The 21,436-nt window shown below is 38.3% G+C and overlaps 2 protein-coding genes across 6 annotated transcripts; one reads left to right on the top strand and one right to left on the bottom strand.

Annotated features, from left to right (window-relative positions):
• Positions 1-808: 808 nt before the first annotated feature.
• LOC128213399 (uncharacterized) lies at positions 809-9,618 on the bottom strand. Of its 5 annotated transcripts, XM_052919054.1 has the most exons (5): positions 9,571-9,597; positions 9,235-9,292; positions 5,849-5,934; positions 4,801-4,959; positions 809-2,427 (listed from the first exon to the last, which is right to left on the bottom strand). In XM_052919054.1, the coding sequence occupies exons 3-5, from the start codon at positions 5,927-5,929 to the stop codon at positions 1,045-1,047; spliced, it is 1,623 nt and encodes a 540-aa protein (XP_052775014.1). In that variant the 5' UTR covers positions 5,930-5,934; positions 9,235-9,292; positions 9,571-9,597; the 3' UTR covers positions 809-1,044. The 5 variants fall into 5 exon arrangements, with proteins under 5 accessions (XP_052775014.1, XP_052775013.1, XP_052775011.1 ...); XM_052919053.1 differs by lacking the exon at positions 9,235-9,292 and having other exon boundaries at positions 9,572-9,618; XM_052919051.1 differs by lacking the exon at positions 9,235-9,292 and having other exon boundaries at positions 5,849-6,060; positions 9,571-9,615.
• On the top strand, positions 9,208-19,809 carry LOC128213401 (selenoprotein Pb-like). Its single transcript, XM_052919055.1, has 5 exons — positions 9,208-9,325; positions 16,366-16,473; positions 16,703-16,927; positions 17,796-17,999; positions 19,013-19,809. The coding sequence occupies exons 3-5, from the start codon at positions 16,728-16,730 to the stop codon at positions 19,536-19,538; spliced, it is 930 nt and encodes a 309-aa protein (XP_052775015.1). The 5' UTR covers positions 9,208-9,325; positions 16,366-16,473; positions 16,703-16,727; the 3' UTR covers positions 19,539-19,809.
• The last annotated feature ends 1,627 nt before the right edge of the window (positions 19,810-21,436 follow it).

The raw sequence follows: 21,436 nt of genomic DNA, 5'->3' as shown, positions 1-21,436 counted from the left end.
AGTGGTGTTTTTCTCCATGTTTTCGGTTTCCCCCACAACACAAGACAACACTCTCAGCAACATTGTGCAAACAAGGGTGACTTGGATTTAATACAACTTTCTTCACAATTGCTGTTAAAAAATAAAAGATTAAACTAAACTTCATGTACATATAGATCACATTGAGGAGAAGTGCAGTGCACAAAACCATAACTCAATATTTTTGAGTTATTTCATTTATTTTTCTTGTCCGGAGCGCAAGTCTTTTAAGGTATTGACATTCAGTGATTTTTTTGATGCAGTTTACTGCCTTTTAAAGGCTGTTTCCCCTTGCGAAAAATGTCTATTTTTCCCCAAAATTTATATTTTTTTCCCAATTTGATAAATGCACATTATGTAAGTGAATAAACAAGCAATGAATTTCTTGAAAAACAAACAAAATCTTAACTCTTTCACAGCATAAAGTATGCATAAAAAGGTGAAAACATGTATTATTACTATTTTAATCTGATTTTGTATTTTTCCCAATCTGGATTTTTATCCAATTTGCAAGGCAGAGGCTGAAAAAATATTTCCAAAACAATCACTGTCATTTAAGGGAAAGTTCTGTGAACATACCCATAACTCGGGGTGCAAAACTTATTTAGCAGTTAATATTGCACTTCATTTCCATCAAATGTTTGTCAGAGCATAACTAGAAAAGTTTTTTCCGATATGGACTTCAAACTTTTACACAGATAGTTCTCATTAAGCAGGAGTGCAATGCTTATGGCCCATAACTCTAGCTGCAGTATTTTATCATATCTTTTTGTTAAAGTTTTACTCAAACTACAGACTTCAACACTTTATTTCAAAAGTAAATAAAATGGTTAAATCTAGGACAAGTTCAACCAATGTTAAGCTTTGCCTCTAATATAAGCACAAATTTATAAACATTTACAAAACATGTACATTCATAGTCTAATTAACAAATTCAGCTAAATATACAGAGTTTACCACTTGACCCCTAACGGTGTTAGTGTCAACTTGCTGCATTTTAAGTCTCAGACACGCACATGCTAATTTTTATTTAATGCCTGGACAAGATATAATTGGGTCCTGGAATAATGTCATCAGTGCACAAACACACCATATCTGATTAATGCTACTGAAAAGTGGGGATGGAACCACCTGGTCAAAGATGTGAAAGTTCTTTATTTTATTAGTTGCTCTTTCAACATGAATTCTTTCAGCTCCAAAAATTTGGGTCCTTTTCACTTCAATGTCAGTCTTTTGAATGTATTGTCCTAAAACTGGAGGAATATTCAACCGGATATCTTTTTCATCTAACAGGTCTTGTATGTCAAACCCCTTGTCAGCCATAACACTATCCCCTGCTTTGAATTCTAAACCAAGGAATCCACTTCGCTGTGCAATTTCTCTATTAGGTATATTTCCCCAATACAACTGACTGACAAATGTAATTCTACCACATGGAGCTGTTCCTATCAAACCCTTTAAAGTGTTAGAGCTTTTGTAGTTCGAGTAAGTTTGACTCTTCGATAAAAGTGAGGATGCCATCTCAGTTTTGATTCCTATACATTCAATGATAACTCTGGTAGTTGGATACTTTCCTTTGAAAGGTATTGGCATTGTCTTATCAACCTGTTCTCTTGATGGCCAGATGTTCATAGAACCTAAGCGTAAATGCAGAAAATTTGCCCAAGTTGTAATGAGCATGTTGACTGTGTCTATTGAAATGTTGAACCGTCTTGCTATGTCACATTCCAATAGACCGACCCGGACCCTGCACAGAAACAACAGAAACTGATTTGCAGCAGACAGCTTTTGTGGGTTTTCTATCATTGGTGTTTCATTGCCATTGTCTTCCTGAGAATACATCACAATATTTTCTCCACATTTTCCCGGATTAACGAGTTCCAACACAGTATCAAACACTTCTTTCGATGGAAAGCCAGTATAAAATGGATATTCTGATGGTTTTAGGTTCTTAACACAAAGTATAAATGATGAGTGTTTTTCTCTTTTCAGTTTATCAATTTCATTCCTTATATTTTCATTTTCTTGCAAAACTAAGTTCGACTTGTTTTGAACAAACTGAAGGTGATCATGAAGAAAGTCTCTTTGTATCTCTGCAGTTTCAGCTTGTGTTTCTGAAGGACATGCATTGCTGCTTGAGTCAGCAATGGGTTGAACACTAATTTTACAGTCTTTTTCTGGAATTTCATTAACACTGGATGAAGATCTTAATACAGATTCGGCATGTTTAGGCGGATGGCTGTTGGGCTTTCTGGTTGCTTTTGGTTTGATGAAGTGTACCTTATTTTTCCAACATTCAAATTTAGTAGGCACAGCACCCGGTTTCAATAATCTAAGATTTGAATATCCAAATGTTTCTGTTGCGTTTTCTTCAAAGTGAAGAGAGCAAACAACTGTATGATGCCGGATCTGTAGGTAAAAGAAAAAGGAAAACTTGCTTTCATCAGATATTTAAGACTAACTTCATTCATAAATAAATCAATTTAAGCTGAAACATCTAAATCTTTGGGATGTGAAATACGTAATAAATTAATAATAATTATAAATTTGTTCATCTGAATTTGAAGAACCAGCAAAGTAACATGTGTAAAAAACAAGAGCTGTCACAGTATGTGACGAATGCCCCCGAATGTGACATTGACCTACGAACAAGGTCAGTACATGAAAAGTTGATCTTGCCTTTATGTGTCAAATACATATGGAAAGTTATTTTAAATTTCCTCTGAACATAAAAAATACCACCCATACTTGACAACCTACACTGTTATGTCCTTATATTCAGAATTCCCTTGTGAATAAACACTTAGTGTATCTTTCACCTTAGAGGTAGGGACATGGGTCTTGCACAGGACACGTCGTCTTCGTATGTGGAACACATGTAGCAAGTTATTTTAAAATCTGTCGTTACAAGGGAAAGTTACAGCCCGGACACGACAACCTATACCCTATGTCCTTGTATGCAGCACTCCATTGTGAATAAACACTTAGTGTGACCTTGACCTTTGAGGTAGGGACACGGGTCTTGCATGCGACACGTCGTCTTGGTATGTGGAACACATGTGGCAAGTTATTTTAAAATCTGTCCATACAAGGGAAAGTTACAGCACGGACACGACAACCTATACTCTATGTCCTTATATGCAGCACTCCATTGTGAATAAACACTAAGTGTGACCTTGACCTTTGAGGTAGGGACACGGGTCTTGCACGCGACACGTCGTCTTGGTATGTGGAACACATGTGGCAAGTTATTTTAAAATCTGTCCATACAAGGGAAAGTTACAGCCCGGACACGACATCCTATACCCTATGTCCTTGTATGCAGCACTCCATTGTGAATAAACACTAAGTGTGACCTTGACCTTTGAGGTAGGGACACGGGTCTTGCACGCGACACGTCGTTTTGGTATGTGGAACACATGTGGCAAGTTATTTTAAAATCTGTCCATGCAAGGGAAAGTTACAGCACGGACACGACAACCTATACTCTATGTCCTTATATGCAGCACTCCATTGTGAATAAACACTATGTGTGGCCTTGACCTTTGAGGTAGGGACACGGGTCTTGTACGCGACACGTCGTCTTGGTATGTGGAACACATGTGGCAAGTTATTTTAAAATCTGTCCATACAAGAGAAAGTTACAGCCCGGACACGACAACCTATACTCTATGTCCTTATATGCAGCACTCCATTGTGAAAAAACACTAAGTGTGACCTTGACCTTTGAGGTAAGGACACGGGTCTTGCACGCGACACGTCGTCTTGGTATGTGGAACACATGTGGCAAGTTATTTTAAAATCTGTCCATACAAGGGAAAGTTACAGCACGGACACGACAACCTATACTCTATGTCCTTATATGCAGCACTCCATTGTGAATAAACACTTAGTGTGACCTTGACCTTTGAGGTAGGGACACGGGTCTTGCACGCGACACGTCGTCTTGGTATGTGGAACACATGTGGCAAGTTATTTTAAAATCTGTCCATACAAGAGAAAGTTACAGCCCGGACACGACAACCTATACTCTATGTCCTTATATGCAGCACTCCATTGTAAATAAACACTAAGTGTGACCTTGACCTTTGAGGTAGGGACACGGGTTTTGCACGCGACACGTCATCTTGGTATATGGAACACATGTGGCAAGTTATTTTAAAATCTGTCCATACAAGAGAAAGTTACAGCCCGGACACGACAACCTATACTCTATGTCCTTATATGCAGCACTCCATTGTAAATAAACACTAAGTGTGACCTTGACCTTTGAGGTAGGGACACGAGTCTTGCACGCGACACGTCGTCTTGGTATGTGGTACACATGTGGCAAGTTATTTTAAAATCTGTCCATACAAGGGAAAGTTACAGCCCGGACACGACAACCTATACTCTATGCTTATATGCAGCACTCTATGGTGAATAAACACTACGTGTGACCTTGACCTTTGAGGTAGGGACACGAGTCTTGCACGCCACACGTCATCTTGGTATGTGGAACACATGTGGCAAGTTATTTTAAAATCTGTCCATACAAGGGAAAGTTACAGAGCCGGACGGACGGACGGTGCGATTTTAATATGCCCACCTTCGGGGGCATAAAAACAGAAATAAACTGAAAGTCCAACTATCATTCTAATTATTATGAACGGAAAAAAATGTCTTTAAGGCAGTTATATATATATATATAATTTTATTTATAGTTTTTGTGACTCAATGGGTTTGTAACACTGAAAAAAACTGATTAATTTATTTTTATTTATTTCGGGCTAAATTACATACCTTGAAGTTTGGCCCTTCATCACGCTTTATTTTGTTTAGCCATACTGTCCGCAAAGGGTTACCAACACCAGGGAATTTATGGAAACTTGGTTTGCCATGGCCAGGTACTTCATCATAGCCAGTTGTATGGCATTCCGGAACACAACAGATTCTGTTTGACTGCAAACAGATAAACATATCAGTTCAATCAAGAGTACAACAATGTGAATAATTTTAGCATAATGCACCCGTCAATTGTAACACACCCTCCCCCCTCCTGCAGTGACAAACTGCTGTTAAAATCCCCCTGCATCTCCGGGGACATCCTATGTGATGCCCATTCCCTGCTATTTTTGGCTCGAAAAACAAAACCACCACATATACTAGGCACTGCAGGGCCACCTAGAGGGTAAAAACACTGCCCATTTCCTCCGCTATCCCCTATCGGACCTGAGGGTAACGACTGACTGGTGCATACCATGATAGACTAAACTAAACCATTTTGCTATTTCCGGGCCCTCAAAGCTGCATTCTCAGAAATTGAGTTTATTTATGAAAATTGTCTCAGAATCAGGTTATTATTTACATGTTACCACTACGAATTATTATTCATTTAAACTATATACACTACAATCAACTATCAAGTGGCTTTATATTTCAGCCTGCCACTGAGCTGCTTTCAAATATCTGATTACATTTTGTAATGCACCAGTCAATTGTAGCCACAGCACCCCCAGGTCCGGGGGTATACCGGGGATAGCCGGGGAAATGGGCCATGTTTTTACCTTTCATGTGGCCCGCAGTGCCGGGTGAATGTGGTGGTTTTGCCTTCGCTTTAAATATAGCGGGGAATGGGCCTTACCTAGGGTCCCTGGGGTGCGGGGACATTTGGCGGGGATTTTACCATCTGTTCGTTCCCGCAGGGCGCGAATTTTAGCCGGGGTTGGCTGGACCAAAAGTCAAAGTCCCCACTATTCCCCGGACCTGGGGGAGCCGTGGTTACAATTGACTGGTGCATAAGAATCTGAATATAAATTACATGAACTTTAAAGGTCAACACAATATGTACCTTTGATTTCTTATTACTCCTCGATTTTTCGGGTGCGTCAATAGCGGTACCATCTGGTTTTGTGGATGTGGCAGCCTGCATAGGTACTATTAAGGTAGTCATAAGAACTGCCGGTTGCAGGTCAAAACGTCCCCAGGTTAAAACGTCCTACCGTCAAAACGTCCCCATTTTGGTCAAAACGTCCCCACCAAAAGTCAAAACGTCCCCATTGGCTGGTCAAAACGTCCCCACCGGAATTATTGTTTAATATATATATGTTAAAACAAGAGGCCCAAAAGGGCCTATGCTCTACTGGCATGGCTTTTGTGGTCATATCAATCCAGAGCATGTATGTATGGGTAAAAGGCAACAGACATATAGTTTATGTTTTGTGTTTGGGTTACCTAAAAACGTAGCAGGTTCAACATCTGAGCCCAGAAAGTATTGTAAGCAGATTAGTTGCATGAACTATTTTAATATGTGCCAAGCAAAAGTCATCTGACAAAAAAATGCTTTCAAAACTGTACTCATAGTAAAAAAATTCTGTAATTTTAAAAGTTAAAAAAAGTTGGTCAAAGTCAAGGGCATCCTAGGACAACATTGATCAATTTGAACAAACATTCACAATCAATTGTGCTGAGATGGATGCACGAACACACAAAAAGATTTTCAAACCTTTCCAGATTTATGTTTACCAAACCTGTGAACCCTGGGTGTGGCCAGTAATGACACCAGGTGCATAACTTAAACATTCACAACCAATTTTGTTAAGATGAATGCGCAAACTACAAAACTTAGAGTTAAAAAATAGCCTTTGGGCTTTCAACAAGAACAAGGCAGAGTAATTCACAAAATCAGCTGCAGAAGCAAAAAGCAAATTGTCTCTCAAAATCCTAGACTTGCAAATTGTGTCCCTTAACTCTAGACTTGAATTTACATGTACATGTAAACTTGGCTAAAAATAGAATTCGCTCATGCAGACCTGGCTAAAAATAGAAAGCATTTCTTTGAAACTTTCATGGCCCATAATCTAGCCATTCATGGGCGGATCTGGCTGGTTCTCGAAAGGAACCGAGTTCTAATCTATATCTAGATACTGTACAAGTTTCATCGAGATACAATCAAAACTGAAGACTGTATCGTGTTCACAACCAATTGTTTACACAATAGCATTTTTTTATACTATCAAGGGCCATAATCTAGGCATGCATAGGCGGATCTGGCTGGTTTTCGAAAGGAACCCAGCTCTAATGGATATCTAGATACTGTACAAGTTTCATCAAGATACAATCAAAACTGAAGACTGTATCGTGTTCACAAGCAATTGTTTACAGACGCACGAACGCACGACCGCACGGATGCACATACTACGTACACATTACCATCGCATAAGCTCTTCTGGCCTTTGGCCAGTAGAGCTAATAAAACCAATAAATGATTTATTTATTTTTATTTCAGCAAATCATGTGATTACTTACGTGATTGGGACATCCAGTACCGAGCGAATCAACAGGCAATTATCATGGGCGACACACCAGGCTCTGTCCTTTTTTTGTATTACATATGAAATAAACTATTTATTTACTTTGTTTGTTTTTTTTTCTTTTAATTTCTTTGATAATAAAATAAGGAAGTGTGATCGCAGTTGTTAGCTTATAGATAATTATGTATCATTTAATGAAAGTAGCCGATGTGTTTGATGAACGTAATTGGATGAAATTAAAGAAGTGTAAATTAGTTTGTTGCAATAATTAGGTACCATTGCCTTTAATTGGAAAGTATGTCAGCAGTTTGCTGCAATTAGTGTGACAATTGTTAAATGTGTTCCTTATAAATCCCTTCCTTTGGGATATGCGTCATACCACTTATGACCCTCGTTACAGTAATATTCACGTGATTTATCATTGAAATTATAAAGGATAAAATATAAATTGTATCTTGTAAATGTGTTGTATATCTGGACATTACGAGGGGTGTCCGGAAAGTTTTGAGACTGCATTCATACAAAAATTACCACTCATAGGATGCATTTAAAATTTTATCAGCTGTCAATTGTATCTAATATAAACAAATCCTGAATGTTTCAACAATATACTGTGAAGTGAACGTATACAACAAACAATGCAAAAAGTACAGGTTACAAGCCACGGAGCACTTCGTTGTCTCATATTAAACGTTATTTAGGAGTTACAACTGCTTTTGTTAAGGCACGTGTCTGTCATTGTGTTTACAAGGCCACTATTGTATAGTGTCACTTTTGACACCTTTGGACCCTATTTTCATTGTTCATGGACAATTACTGGGGATTAAAAATAAATGTAACCAAATAGAAGTTGTTCATTCCTTTAAATACTTGGGAATTAATTTCTGATTGCTCAACAAGCATCTTTTCCAAATTATATCAAATTTTTAATAATTACTTCAGTTCTTATCTGTGGTATGAATCCAACTTCCGACACAGAAATGATTCATGTGAAATTTCTTTGCTCTATACTTGGAGTAAAAAAATCAACAAACTTAATTACGTTATACGGAGAACTTGGAAGGGTACCAATGATAGTATATAGAAAGAACAAACGCCTAATTTAAACGTTAATAAATTTAAATCCATGTTAAGTTAAGATGTTAAGTTGAAACACAAAGAATAATATTTCCTTTTATACCTTAATTGCTGTTATTTAATGTAATTATACTAACAAAAAGAAAGAACGTAGTATAGTCAGGACCGGGGAACACATGCTTTCATCCGGAAGGTTCTTAGCCTTTTCTTCTTACCAAAAGAACACATCCGCCCAACCTTTTAGTGTATGAAAGACTACACATCTTCTGAAGCAGTGCTCCCCTTGTTAGAATACTTAGAACAGCAGTGGTTTTCTTCTCCGTGTTGGACAGTAGAGGAGTGGTGCGTCTTCGGACAAGCTGTCCGAACCAACAATGATGTAGAAGGTAAATGTTTTAGCTCGCAATTGTAAAGCAAACAAAAAAAAGAAATTTAAAAAAAAAATGTTTAGAATTATAACTTGCATCTATTCAATTAATAGTATATGTATTTTATAATTAATTTTCTCTCCTCCAGGGTGGCATCGTCGACTGAACATGAAGACGGGAGCGGCGTCACCCTAGCATTATTGTTATTAATATATTGCCTATTATCAAATAAATAAAGTATAATTGTAGTCAATGTTAGTAAACTTATTGTCATTATTGTTACAAATATAATTCCTGACATCAAATACATATTTGGGAAGTTATTACTTCTTGTTTTCAATTAATCATATATACATTGAAGTTGATGTATAAATTTAAAAAAAAAATGGGGACGTTCTTGGGGACTAGGCACTGGGGACGTTTTGACCAAAACGGGGACGTTTTGACCATAGGACGTTTTGACATGGGGACGTTTTTACTGTAAATCTGTCACTTGGCTATAGATATATATCTAGTCTTCCATTTGACCGTCAATTACTGAAAAAAACGACAGTTTTTGCACTGAGATATGTGAGTTTTTCATATTATAACATTAAAATATGAGCTTGTGGCATATATTCGCGACTTGTTCTGATAAATGTTTAGAAGTAAACAAAAAAGTCGCGAAAATATGTGACAAACATATTATTTGCTTCCAAAAGCGACCATTTCGGTATATCAATGTTATAAAATATCGACTATCGTGATAAATAGTCGGTAATTTATGCATATCAATGTTTTGGTATATTGTTAAACACTGCATATATGTTTTGTACCTTATATCGCATTCCACTCCTGAAAATTGATCGCCTAGTACTCACGTGACGTCATCAAAGGGCAGATAATTTAAGACGGTATAACATTCGGAACTCCTCGGCCATTTTTATCGAAAACAGGCGTTCCGAATGACGGTATAATTGAAAGGGTGGTTACTGTATATCCGCGTGTTATCTGCTATCCCTTCGTGAGAATAGTATTGGAAATATAATTTCAAAAGCATTAAAATTCAATCGGAACACCCGGCCATAATTTTCGAAGCTTTCCGGGGATGGCCTAGTTGATACAATTTGGTATAACTGAAAGGGTGAAAATACAAAAGTTTAACCTGTTCTAATTATATATGAGCTGTTTATCTCGTGCAAAATTAACCATTTGAGCTACTAGATGTACAGCATACGTAACTCCATTCTCACGTAGCTTTAATTTGCTTTTTAGACTGCATGAACATTGGTCTAAAATTCAATATGCTCTGGTAGTTATATATATGTGTATATTAATAAGCTAAAAACTATGCTTAGTACTTAAAGTTATTAAACCCTTTCAATTTGATTGCTAACTATATATTACAATTTTACCATCATAAATACGTAAATTATCTCCTTATATTGATTTTGAGCACCAGTTCAGGGACTATGGAAATGTACAAGTTTTCGAGAACCAGTTACAGTACACTATATGGGTTAAACTTTCAAAACTCAGTTAAAACTACGGTTAGGTTCACCTTTTGAAAAACAATTCAACCATGGGTTAACTATATACCTCTCGAGAACCAGTTAATCCACGGGTGAGGAAAAGCTCTCGAGAACCAGTCTAAACCATGGATTAGGTAAACAATCATCTAATGGAAACCGGCTGAGTTTGTGGGGTGAGGAAGAGCTTAACCATGGCTTAGGTAGTGCTCTCCCGAGAAGCAATTAGACCATCATCCCCAGCGAATTAATTTGAATTTTGAGGAAGTGTGATGCAGAATGTTCGAGAACCAGTCACACCACTGGTTTGACTGAGCTTTCGAGAACCAGTTTAACCACTCTTTCCACCGATTTAAAGTAAACCGCTCTAAAACCTGTTTTACCAAGGCTTAGGTTTAGCTATTCAGGACCAGTTTCACCATCATCACCATTGTATTAATTTGTCAATTGAATGTGCGTTAGGTTGAGCGCTCGAACACAATTATGTGGTAGACCTGTGGAGAGCCAGTTCATCTGCGTTACTAAGAGCGAACGAACTCCAGTTTAACCATGGGTTTACCGTTAGGTATTGCTTTCGATAACTAGTTGACCCATGGGTTAGGAAGTGCTCTCGAGAACCAGTTTACCCATGGGTTAGGAAGTGCTCTCTCGAACCAGTTTACACATGGGTAAGAAAGAGCTCTCGAAAACCAGTTTACCCATTGGTTAGGAGGTGCTCTCGAGAACCAGTTTACCCATGGATTCGGAAGTGCTCTCGAGAACCAGTTTACCCATTGGTTAGGAAGTGCTCTCGAGATCCAGTTTACCCATGGATTCGGAAGTGCTCTCGAGAACCAGTTTACCCATGGGTTAGGAAGTGCTCTCGAGAACCAGTTTACCCATGGGTTCGGAAGTGCTCTCGAGAATCAGTTTACACATGTGTTAGGAAGTGCTCTCGAGAACCAGTTTACACATGGTTAGGAAGTGCTCTCGAGAACCAGTTTAGCCATGGGTTAGGAAGTGCTCTCGAGAAAGAGTTTACCCATGGGCTAGAAGGTGCTCGCGAGAACCAGTTTACCCATGGGCTAGGAGGTGCTCTCGAGGTCCAGTTTATACGCATGGGTTAGGAAATGCTCTCGAGAAAGAGTTTACCCATGTGTTAGGAAAAACTCTCGATAATCATTTTAGCCATTGGTTAGGATGTGCTCTCGATAATCAGTTTAACCATTGGTTAGGAAGTGCTCTCGAGATAGAGTTTACCCATGGGTAAGGAAGTGCTCTCGAGAAAGAGTTTACCCATGGGTTAGGAAGTGCTCCCGAGAAAGAGTTTACCCATGGGTTAGGAGTTGCTCTCGAGAAAGAGTTTACCCATGGCTTAAGAAATGCTCTCGAGAAAGAGTTTACCCATTGGTTAGGAAGTGCTCTCGAGAAAGAGTTTACCCATGGGTTAGGAAGTGCTCTCAAGAACCAGTTTAACCATTGGTTAGGAAGTGCTCTCGAGAAAGAGTTAACCCATGGGTTAGGAAGTGCTCTCAAGAACCAGTTTACCCATGGGTTAGGAAGTGATCTCGATAATCAGTTTAACCATTGGTTAGGAAGTGCTCTCGAGATCCAGTTTACGCATGGGTTAGGAAGTGTTTTCGAGAAAGAGTTTACCCATGGGTTAAGAAGTGCTCTCGAGGACCAGTTTAACCATTGGTTAGGAAGTGCTCTCAGCAATCAGTTTACGCATGGGTTAGGAAGTGTTCTCGACAACCAGTTTACCCATGGGCTCGGAAGTGCCCTCGAGAACCAGTTTACCCATGGGTTTTAGGAAGTGCTCTCGAGAACCAGTTTACACATTGGTTTGGATGTGCTCACGAGAAAGAGTTAACCCATGGGTTAGGAAGTGCTCTCAAGAACCAGTTTAACCATTGGTTAGGAAGTGTTCTCGAGAAAGAGTTTACCCATGGGTTAGGAAGTGCTCTCAAGAACCAGTTTAACCATTGGTTAGGAAGTGCTCTCGAGAAAGAGTTAACCCATGGGTTAGGAAGTGCTCTCAAGAACCAGTTTAACCATTGGTTAGGAAGTGCTCACGAGAAAGAGTTAACCCATGGGTTAGGAAGTGCTCTCAAGAACCAGTTTAACCATTGGTTAGGAAGTGTTCTCGAGAAAGAGTTTACCCATGGGTTAGGAAGTGCTCTCAAGAACCAGTTTAACCATTGGTTAGGAAGTGCTCTCGAGAAAGAGTTAACCTATGGGTTAGGAAGTGCTCTCGAGAACCAGTTTAACCATTGGTTTGGATGTGCTCACGAGAAAGAGTTAACCCATGGGTTAGGAAGTGCTCTCAAGAACCAGTTTAACCATTGGTTAGGAAGTGCTCACGAGAAAGAGTTAACCCATGGGTTAGGAAGTGCTCTCAAGAACCAGTTTAACCATTGGTTAGGAAGTGTTCTCGAGAAAGAGTTTACCCATGGGTTAGGAAGTGCTCTCAAGAACCAGTTTAACCATTGGTTAGGAAGTGCTCACGAGAAAGAGTTAACCCATGGGTTAGGAAGTGCTCTCAAGAACCAGTTTAACCATTGGTTAGGAAGTGTTCTCGAGAAAGAGTTAACCCATGGGTTAGGAAGTGCTCTCAAGAACCAGTTTAACCATTGGTTAGGAAGTGCTCACGAGAAAGAGTTAACCCATGGGTTAGGAAGTGCTCTCAAGAACCAGTTTAACCATTGGTTAGGAAGTGCTCACGAGAAAGAGTTAACCCATGGGTTAGGAAGTGCTCTCAAGAACCAGTTTAACCATTGGTTAGGAAGTGTTCTCGAGAAAGAGTTTACCCATGGGTTAGGAAGTGCTCTCAAGAACCAGTTTACCCATGGGTTAAGAAGTGCTCACGAGAAAGAGTTAACCCATGGGTTAGGAAGTGCTCTCAAGAACCAGTTTAACCATTGGTTAGGAAGTGTTCTCGAGAAAGAGTTTACCCATGGGTTAGGAAGTGCTCTCAAGAACCAGTTTAACCATTGGTTAGGAAGTGCTCACGAGAAAGAGTTAACCCATGGGTTAGGAAGTGCTCTCAAGAACCAGTTTAACCATTGGTTAGGAAGTGCTCACGAGAAAGAGTTTACCCATGGGTTAGGAAGTGCTCTCGAGAACCAGTTTAACCATTGGTTTGGATGTGCTCACGAGAAAGAGTTAACCCATGGGTTAGGAAGTGCCCTCAAGAACCAGTTTAACCATTGGTTAGGAAGTGTTCTCGAGAAAGAGTTTACCCATGGGTTAGGAAGTGCTCTCAAGAACCAGTTTAACCATTGGTTAGGAAGTGCTCTCGAGAAAGAGTTAACCCATGGGTTAGGAAGTGCTCTCGAGAACCAGTTTACCCATGGGTTAGGAAGTGCTCTCAAGAACCAGTTTAACCATTGGTTAGGAAGTGCTCTCGAGAAAGAGTTAACCCATGGGTTAGGAGGTGCTCTCGAGAACCAGTTTAAGCATTGGTTTGGATGTGCTCACGAGAAAGAGTTAACCCATGGGTTAGGAAGTGCTCTCAAGAACCAGTTTAACCATTGGTTAGGAAGTGCTCTCGAGAAAGAGTTAACCCATGGGTTAGGAAGTGCTCTCAAGAACCAGTTTAACCATTGGTTAGGAAGTGCTCTCGAGAAAGAGTTAACCCATGGGTTAGGAAGTGCTCTCAAGAACCAGTTTAACCATTGGTTAGGAAGTGTTCTCGAGAAAGAGTTTACCCATGGGTTAGGAAGTGCTCTCAAGAACCAGTTTAACCATTGGTTAGGAAGTGTTCTCGAGAAAGAGTTTACCCATGGGTTAGGAAGTGCTCTCGAGAACCAGTTTAACCATTGGTTAGGAAGTGCTCTCGAGAACCAGTTTACCCATGGGCTCGGAAGTGCCCTCGAGAACCAGTTTACCCATGGGTTAGGAAGTGCTCTCGAGAACCAGTTTAACCATTGGTTTGGATGTGCTCACGAGAAAGAGTTAACCCATGGGTTAGGAAGTGCTCTCGAGAACCAGTTTACCCATTATCAATGGACCGATCCTAGACATGCATCGAGGAACATTCAGAAAAATATTAATCGTGTCTCTAGCTTTTCAGGAAAAGCGTTTGACAGACATCACCAACATCAATAAAAATGTCTTCAAACAAGCATACCTCGCGTATTCCATATCAAGTTTGTTACGGAGTTGAACACACATATTTCTTTGCGACTTTGAACAGGTCCTCCGTGCGAAGTAAAATTTATCTTTCAACTTTAGTTCATCTTGCGACAATATAGAGATACACGAATAGTGCAGCTCAAAGATCAAATTGATATTAGTTCATTTGTCATCAATCTAATATATACGGATACCATGAATTGAGCTCAAATATAACATTTAGGGCCTTCCACAGTGATAAAATGGGTGGGGAAAACCAAAAATTAAAATGTTTCAAAAGTTCATATTTATTTAGGGTAATAAGGTGTTGATCAAATTTTATCGAAAGAAGATTTTGGGACCAAAAAGCATTTGCTTTTTTCGGAAAAGTCTGTCAACAATATAGCTATAATTCATTTCCTGGTTACAAAAATGCAAATATCTGTTTGCTGTTATCACCAAGCCTCAAAACAGTGTTGATTGGGTAGTTGATTGGGTAGTACCTACTATTTTGACAAAAACGTATTCATTTTGTATTAAGACATTTCCGGAAAATCTCAAATGCTTTTTCGTTAGAAAGCTTATAAAATATTCCTTCGTAAATCGTAAAATTTGCTCTACTACTAATTACAGCTACACATATCACAACCGTTTATAAGTATGCTTGCTAAATACTGAACCTCAAAACTAAATAAAAATGAATCTTTTAAACATTTTATGATTTGGGCCTTCAAACGATCTTTGCACTTTGGAGGGCGACCCATATATAGTCCCATTTGTCATCAAAATAACCAGCTATGTTTTTGTTCAGGGCGACTCATTTCGAAAGAGCTCAAACATGATTATGAAGATACGATAAAATAAGATCTTATAATATAATAATATTTAATTTAAGTCGGCTAGGCAAGATATAGTCAACATTGATATTCACTCGGAAAATATATACCGACTACTAGTATTTTTAAAATTATTAATTATAAGTTTTTATAACAAATAAAAAGAGGACTAAGAGGACCGTTTTTAGAAATATTAACACATTACTTGGATCAAATTAATTATAGACAAAATAAGAATGTTTATTATAACATGTCAACATAGTATCTTAAAGGCCTAGTTTAAGGAATGTTTGGCATGACAATCCCCTGCTGTGCATCTCCTGCTAATTGCACTGATGTCAAATTAGGGGCCAAGTTCCTGTGTGTTCTGATAATTGGCTCAGGACCATTTAGGGTCCATTTCTATAATAAAACCTCCAAAACTGAACAGCAGGATATACAGATCGGAGATCTGATAAGACAATTAGGCAACTAGATTAAGAATCAATACACAGAGGTTGTGTTCAATACACGTTTGTTTGTTGTTGTTTTTTTCGGGGGGGGGGGGGGGTCACTTATAGAAGGATTAAACTAGGCCTTTAATAGAAAGATGATAAAAATCACGTATAATCTACATATTTTGCTATCACACCAGTTACCCATAGAGTACTCGTATGACAGTGTCTTGCATTTAGATCAACGCATTGACATGTTATCTTTGGCTGTATGATTGCCCAAGTGTCCTTATAAGGTCATTGCAATCAGGCCAAACTTATACAAGGAATTGTTCACCACTTTTATATTAGTATTTTCTTCGCTTTTTAGTGTTTCTAATTTTTCCAAAAATATGAAATTAAATAAGGACACATTTCAAAAGAACAACGAATAAAACGCTTGCTATTATAATATCTCAAGCTATTGATAAGTCAATACCGAACATTACAGATATATCGACAATGCTTCGTTATAAACTGCTAATCCTTTTTGAACGATCATTTTAAAATGTGCTTATCTCACTTCACGCGCAGATGTTAATGTGAAAAGCATATATATTTTATAATCTAAAGTTGAACCATGAGAATGCATTTCTTAATGTAATACGAACTTGTTTGTCCATGGCAATATTAAAATGCATAGTCTTGTATTTGTATTCAAATCGCTAGACTACTCACACGTTAATCTCTATTTCAAGTGAAGCAGAGATATGAGTTGAACTCCCGGTAAGTGTCGCTGTCCTCATTTTTGTTTCACCCTGAAGAACACAGGACATACTGGAACATATTGGAGGACCGGGTGTCAGGTAAGGAATTGTTGGATAGGAAATATGTTTTGATATTCATTTAACTTGTATTCAGTTGGTGAGAATATAATGTGTTTTGTCTGAATCCAATATTACTGTTGTTCGTTTACTTTTGTTTCAACGATCTTTCAAATAAACAAACGGGTTGCAGTGCTTTAAAACTAATTAATTCCTGACCCTTTTTTCCAGATGTTTGTATTCACATTATCTATAATGCTTTATGTTTTAGGGAACTTAATTCGAAGAAATTTCAAATGGACGGGCTTGACCGGCGATCGGCCGGCTGGCTTGCCGTCATTCTTTGTCTAGCCGCAACTGTGACGTCACAACACTGTCGTCTGCCACCGCGCTGGCTTATTAACGGCGAGGCCCCGATGGAGGGCACGCATGGTGACATCACTGTTGTGGCGCTGCTGCAAGCCAGCTGACCTTTGTGTCTCTGGCAAGCGTCCGGGTTGGTATCATTCAACAGGTTTTAGTTATCGCCGAAACAATATGCTATAGTTATATTCGTCCCATGTTTTGATATGTCTCACAATATCCAACTTGTTTTTAAACATTTCTACATTTTCAAGCCGGACTTATACAAATTACCACATACGCATTTTAACAGCTTCAATGTCTGCCCCTTGTTCTCTATTTCAATGCAATGTATGGATAAAACACTGGCACTGTTTCTGTATCAACTTGTATTAATTGGTGACTTTCAATAAAAATAGATACAAGTATATATAGCGTTAACCAAAATGAAACAAACATGCTACGTATAAAACCTCGGGTATACCTCTTGAGTTACTGGATTATATAAGCAACAGTGTGTGCATACCACGTGATACATTACGTCATAAATGCTATGTCGGAATGCAACATTTTGCTTCGAATGATGACTTCAAACAAAGATAACTTTTCTTTTTCTTCATCATTTCAAATGAAGCTAAGGTCAGTCTATGCCACCCAAAGAGCACCGCCTTTGTTTTATTACCGAAGTTTGAGCCTGTTTCCAAAATAATGTTTTGACAGTGCTCCACCAGGTGGCGGTTTTGTGAAAAGGTTTGTCTAGTAAACTCTAGTAAAAGACCGAAGGAAGGGCTATGTAAGCGGCGTGGACTGCGTTATATTCCATTAAAAGGGCTTGTAATTAGTAAACTTATCTTTGTTTAAAGTTTTCATTTGAAGCAAAACATTGCCTTCCGACGTAGCATTTATGATGTAATTTATCACGTGGTATACACACACTGGAGCAATTTAGAAAACAAAAGTTTTGTCCACTCATTATTATGTACCAAACGCCTTGCATGTTACCGTCCTTTATATCCACGCAGACTTGAGCATATTCGTGGTGTGCTCGCCCGGAACAACATCACAGACATACGCTTCATCATCATTAACTCGGCACAGCAGCACGCCATGGACAACGTGGAGGAACTGGTGCGCCGCGTCTCATTTCCGGTCTACCAAGACACCGCTAGGGGAAACATCTGGAATCTACTCGGCGGGGGCAAAGATGACGTCCTCTTTTATGACAAGTATTTAGAAAAGATCGATTGTAATCATTCTGTTCAACTTAATATATCGCTTAAATGCTGGCACCCAATAAAACTGGTTAAGCAACATTGCATTTGTCTTTTTCATAAAGATGCACTCTTACTCCCAAATAAGATTAACCACAATTAAAACAATTGTTTTAATATACCAAAAAGGATAAATAAATGTCGAAAATATGGTTCTTATGAAAGAAACGAGTTCAATTTGAAAGAAAGGTGCAGAAAACAAACACGGTATTTCTACGATAGTAGATCACAGTAAATATTTAAGCAGTCACCACTCATTTAATATATTTGCGTTTTCAGTTATTAAATACACGGTTAAACGTGTTACCAGTAATTAATAGTTTCCACATACATGTATTATTTATTTAGTACTTAAAGGTTTATCACTCAAAATTATGTTTTTATGCGTGTGTATGTATTGATTTTGATTTTGTCACTTTAAATTAAAATTTTAATCTTATCACGACAAAATAAAATAAAAGTTTTTTTGTTTAATATTTGTATGAAAATGGAGCTTAAACTAAAACCAATCCTGTATAATATGTAGAGTTTTCAAGGGATTTAATGCACCAGTCAATTGTAACCACGGCTCCCCCAGGTCCGGGGAATAGCGGGGACTTTGACTTTTGGTCCAGCCAACACCGGCTAAAATTCCCGCCCTGCGGGGTCGAACAGATGGTAAAATCCCCGCCAAATGTCCCCGCACCCCAGGGACCCTAAATAAGGTCCATTCCCCGCTATATTTAAAGCGAGTACAAAACCATCTCATTCACCCGGCACTGCGGGGCCACCTGAAAGGTAAAACCACGGCCCATTTCCCCGGCTTTCCCCCCGGACCGGGGGGGGCGTGGTATCAATTGACTGGTGCATAAGGTGCTAGCGTTTTTGGTGATCCATTTATATTAATATCATTTTATCCGTTTGTCTTCAGTAATTTCTATTTCAGTGAGGGTATTTCCAGTCAACATGTACTGTTTTTGTATTTGCAGATGCGGAATGTTGACCTATCACATTCGATACCCAGACAGTTTATTAAGTAAACACCACTTCCAAGATGGCCTTTGGGGCACATATTACAGTAACCCCTGTTCTTGCGACCCAAACAGTCCCAGGGAGTCGCAACATAATTCTTACCAGTCAAATGAAAATAGCCAGCCAAGTCACCAAGACCACCATGAACAACAGCATCATAATCATCATCACGGTGACCACCAACACCATCACCATGGTAGAGTGGGCCGTCAGAGACGCCATGTAAACCATAGGAAACAAGAAGGTGTTCAGAATGTTCATGCTCTTAAAAAAGTCAGAGCAGCAGATTCAGTACCTATGTTCCATGAAGATTGCCGCCACGATGACACTTTGTGTCAAGTGTTGTCATCAACCAGATTACGTTTTCGAAAGCGTTATAAAGCACGACGCATTAGTCGACTTGTTTCACGGCAGAATTCACACAGAAATGGTAAAGGCATTCGTCTATCTATAAATGCCAAATCAAATGCCATGGATGAATAATTGGGACTTTAATTTCTTGAATACATCTACAACTCAGTAAAAATAGTAACGTACAGAAAAAAACATAGCCAAACTTGGATTTGGAACATTCCTTTTTGCTTTTTTGACATTTTATTTGCAGTCGGATCGTTAAATGAAGTGAACAGCTTAAGCCACATGGTTGCTGCTTACGGAAATAAATTGTACGCTAGGGGCTGCAAATCTTATGTTGATATTTGCAAAATGTTTGATGTATTGCATTTGTATGTTAAATAAAATACATTTAAAGTTATTGTGTATTGATATTAATCTTTTCTTCCGATGTCTTAATACTAGGGATTGCAACGAGTAGTAAAATTGGTACTCGAGTACTCGGACAATCTTTCGATCGAGTACTCGGGTACTCGATAACTCGGAAAATATGATTTTGTTTTTTGGAAAGATCGTGTATACATGTACCGTTCATGGCGTATATTGTGCGTTGGTCGTATTACTGGTCATTGTCATCGTTAAATTAGACTTTCATTATTTACTTTAACAGAAAATTATATAAAAGGAAAACAAATGCTGTTTCATGCTTTTAATTTTGTCTTTTTCATTTCACTTTAATGATTTTATATATAAGTATGCACTGCAAATTAGCTACAATATAGCTTGAAAGTTTAACCCGGATTTTATTCGAGCGTCTAGATAGTCGAGATTTATAATGAACATCAATCAGAATTACAATGAACGAAAATTAATACATAAGAACAAAAAACGAAATACTTCGTACTGTATTATTGTTGTTTACCTCATTAATATTCATAATTCTTCATTTAAGATATCAACCAATCAATTGTAATAATCGTTGCCCATTAAGAAATCAATGCTCGTAACGGTGGCTACTCGTTCGCTCGTCAGCGTCCATTGTTTGGTAAAAGGACTCTAATCGGTAAACAATAGAATTGTGAAGTTGAAAGTTCCGCTATCAAAACTTCGCTAACTGACATTAGTGCTAATTGGAAATAGGGGCCCTTTGCTGACAGTTTGCAACTATCAACTAAATTATTAGGGTCAATTGTGTACACAGCGGGGATTAGAGGGACCGTAAATTGTCCTTTGGCAACTAACCAGATCTGTTACTTTGTCTGTAAATCGTGTATTTTGTGATTTTTATAGATTTTATCCGAGTACTCGAGTAGTGATTTGGTACTCGAGTACTCGGACGTTCGATCGAGTACTCGAGTACTCGGGTACTCGTTGCCATCCCTACTTAATACAACATTTCAATTTCGTAATCGGAATGAAACAGCCTCAAATGTATATATGGCGATTTTTTATTCTAGCACGTGCCATGAATATAAATAAACTTCTGTCATAGTCTTGTCCATAAAACAAGAGGGAAAAGTAAAACACACACACACACAATACTATTTATTTTTTATCATAGAGCGTACTGGAGAAGGTCACTAAGGAAAAGGAAGAAAGTTATGTTCTATTGTGATGACTTTTTTACAGGTATGTATAAATTATGAAAATTAACATCAACAAAATAAAACATACTTTCTTGAATACAAACACGAAATAGAAAATAACTGACATTTTTTAAATCAAAGAAAAGTATTACATATGAACAACAGTGGACACATTTACGATAAAGCATTGAATTCACTCTGTGTTGTAATTTGTTGGTCAATGACTTAAAAATAACAAATGAAATTCCAGTTCCCTTTTTTGTCTTATTGATATCAACATTTAAAATAAATCAGCACTTAAAGGGCAAATCAGCACTTAAAGGGCAAATTAATGCTTTAAGGGCAAATCAGCACTTAAAGGGCAAATCAGCACTTAAAGGGCAAATCAGCGCTTAAAGGGCAAATCAATGCTTTAAGGGCAAATCAGTGCTTAAAGGGCAAATCAGCACTTAAAGGGCAAAT

The sequence above is a fragment of the Mya arenaria genome, chromosome 13 (assembly GCF_026914265.1).
Source record: "Mya arenaria isolate MELC-2E11 chromosome 13, ASM2691426v1".
Classification (NCBI taxonomy): domain Eukaryota; kingdom Metazoa; phylum Mollusca; class Bivalvia; order Myida; family Myidae; genus Mya; species Mya arenaria.
Note: the sequence above shows the minus strand (reverse complement) of the source record. Positions and strands in the feature narration are given on the sequence as shown.

Bases quoted from the DNA above. Each gene is read 5' to 3' on its own strand.
- LOC128213399 (XM_052919051.1), bottom strand. From the start codon at position 5,950: ATGACTACCTTAATAGTACCTATGCAGGCTGCCACATCCACAAAACCA. The intron at 4,960-5,848 runs GTACATATTGTG...ATCTGTTTGCAG, and splicing joins GGAGTAATAAGAAATCAAAG to TCAAACAGAATCTGTTGTGT. The intron at 2,428-4,800 runs GTATGTAATTTA...TTTTACCTACAG, and splicing joins ATGAAGGGCCAAACTTCAAG to ATCCGGCATCATACAGTTGT.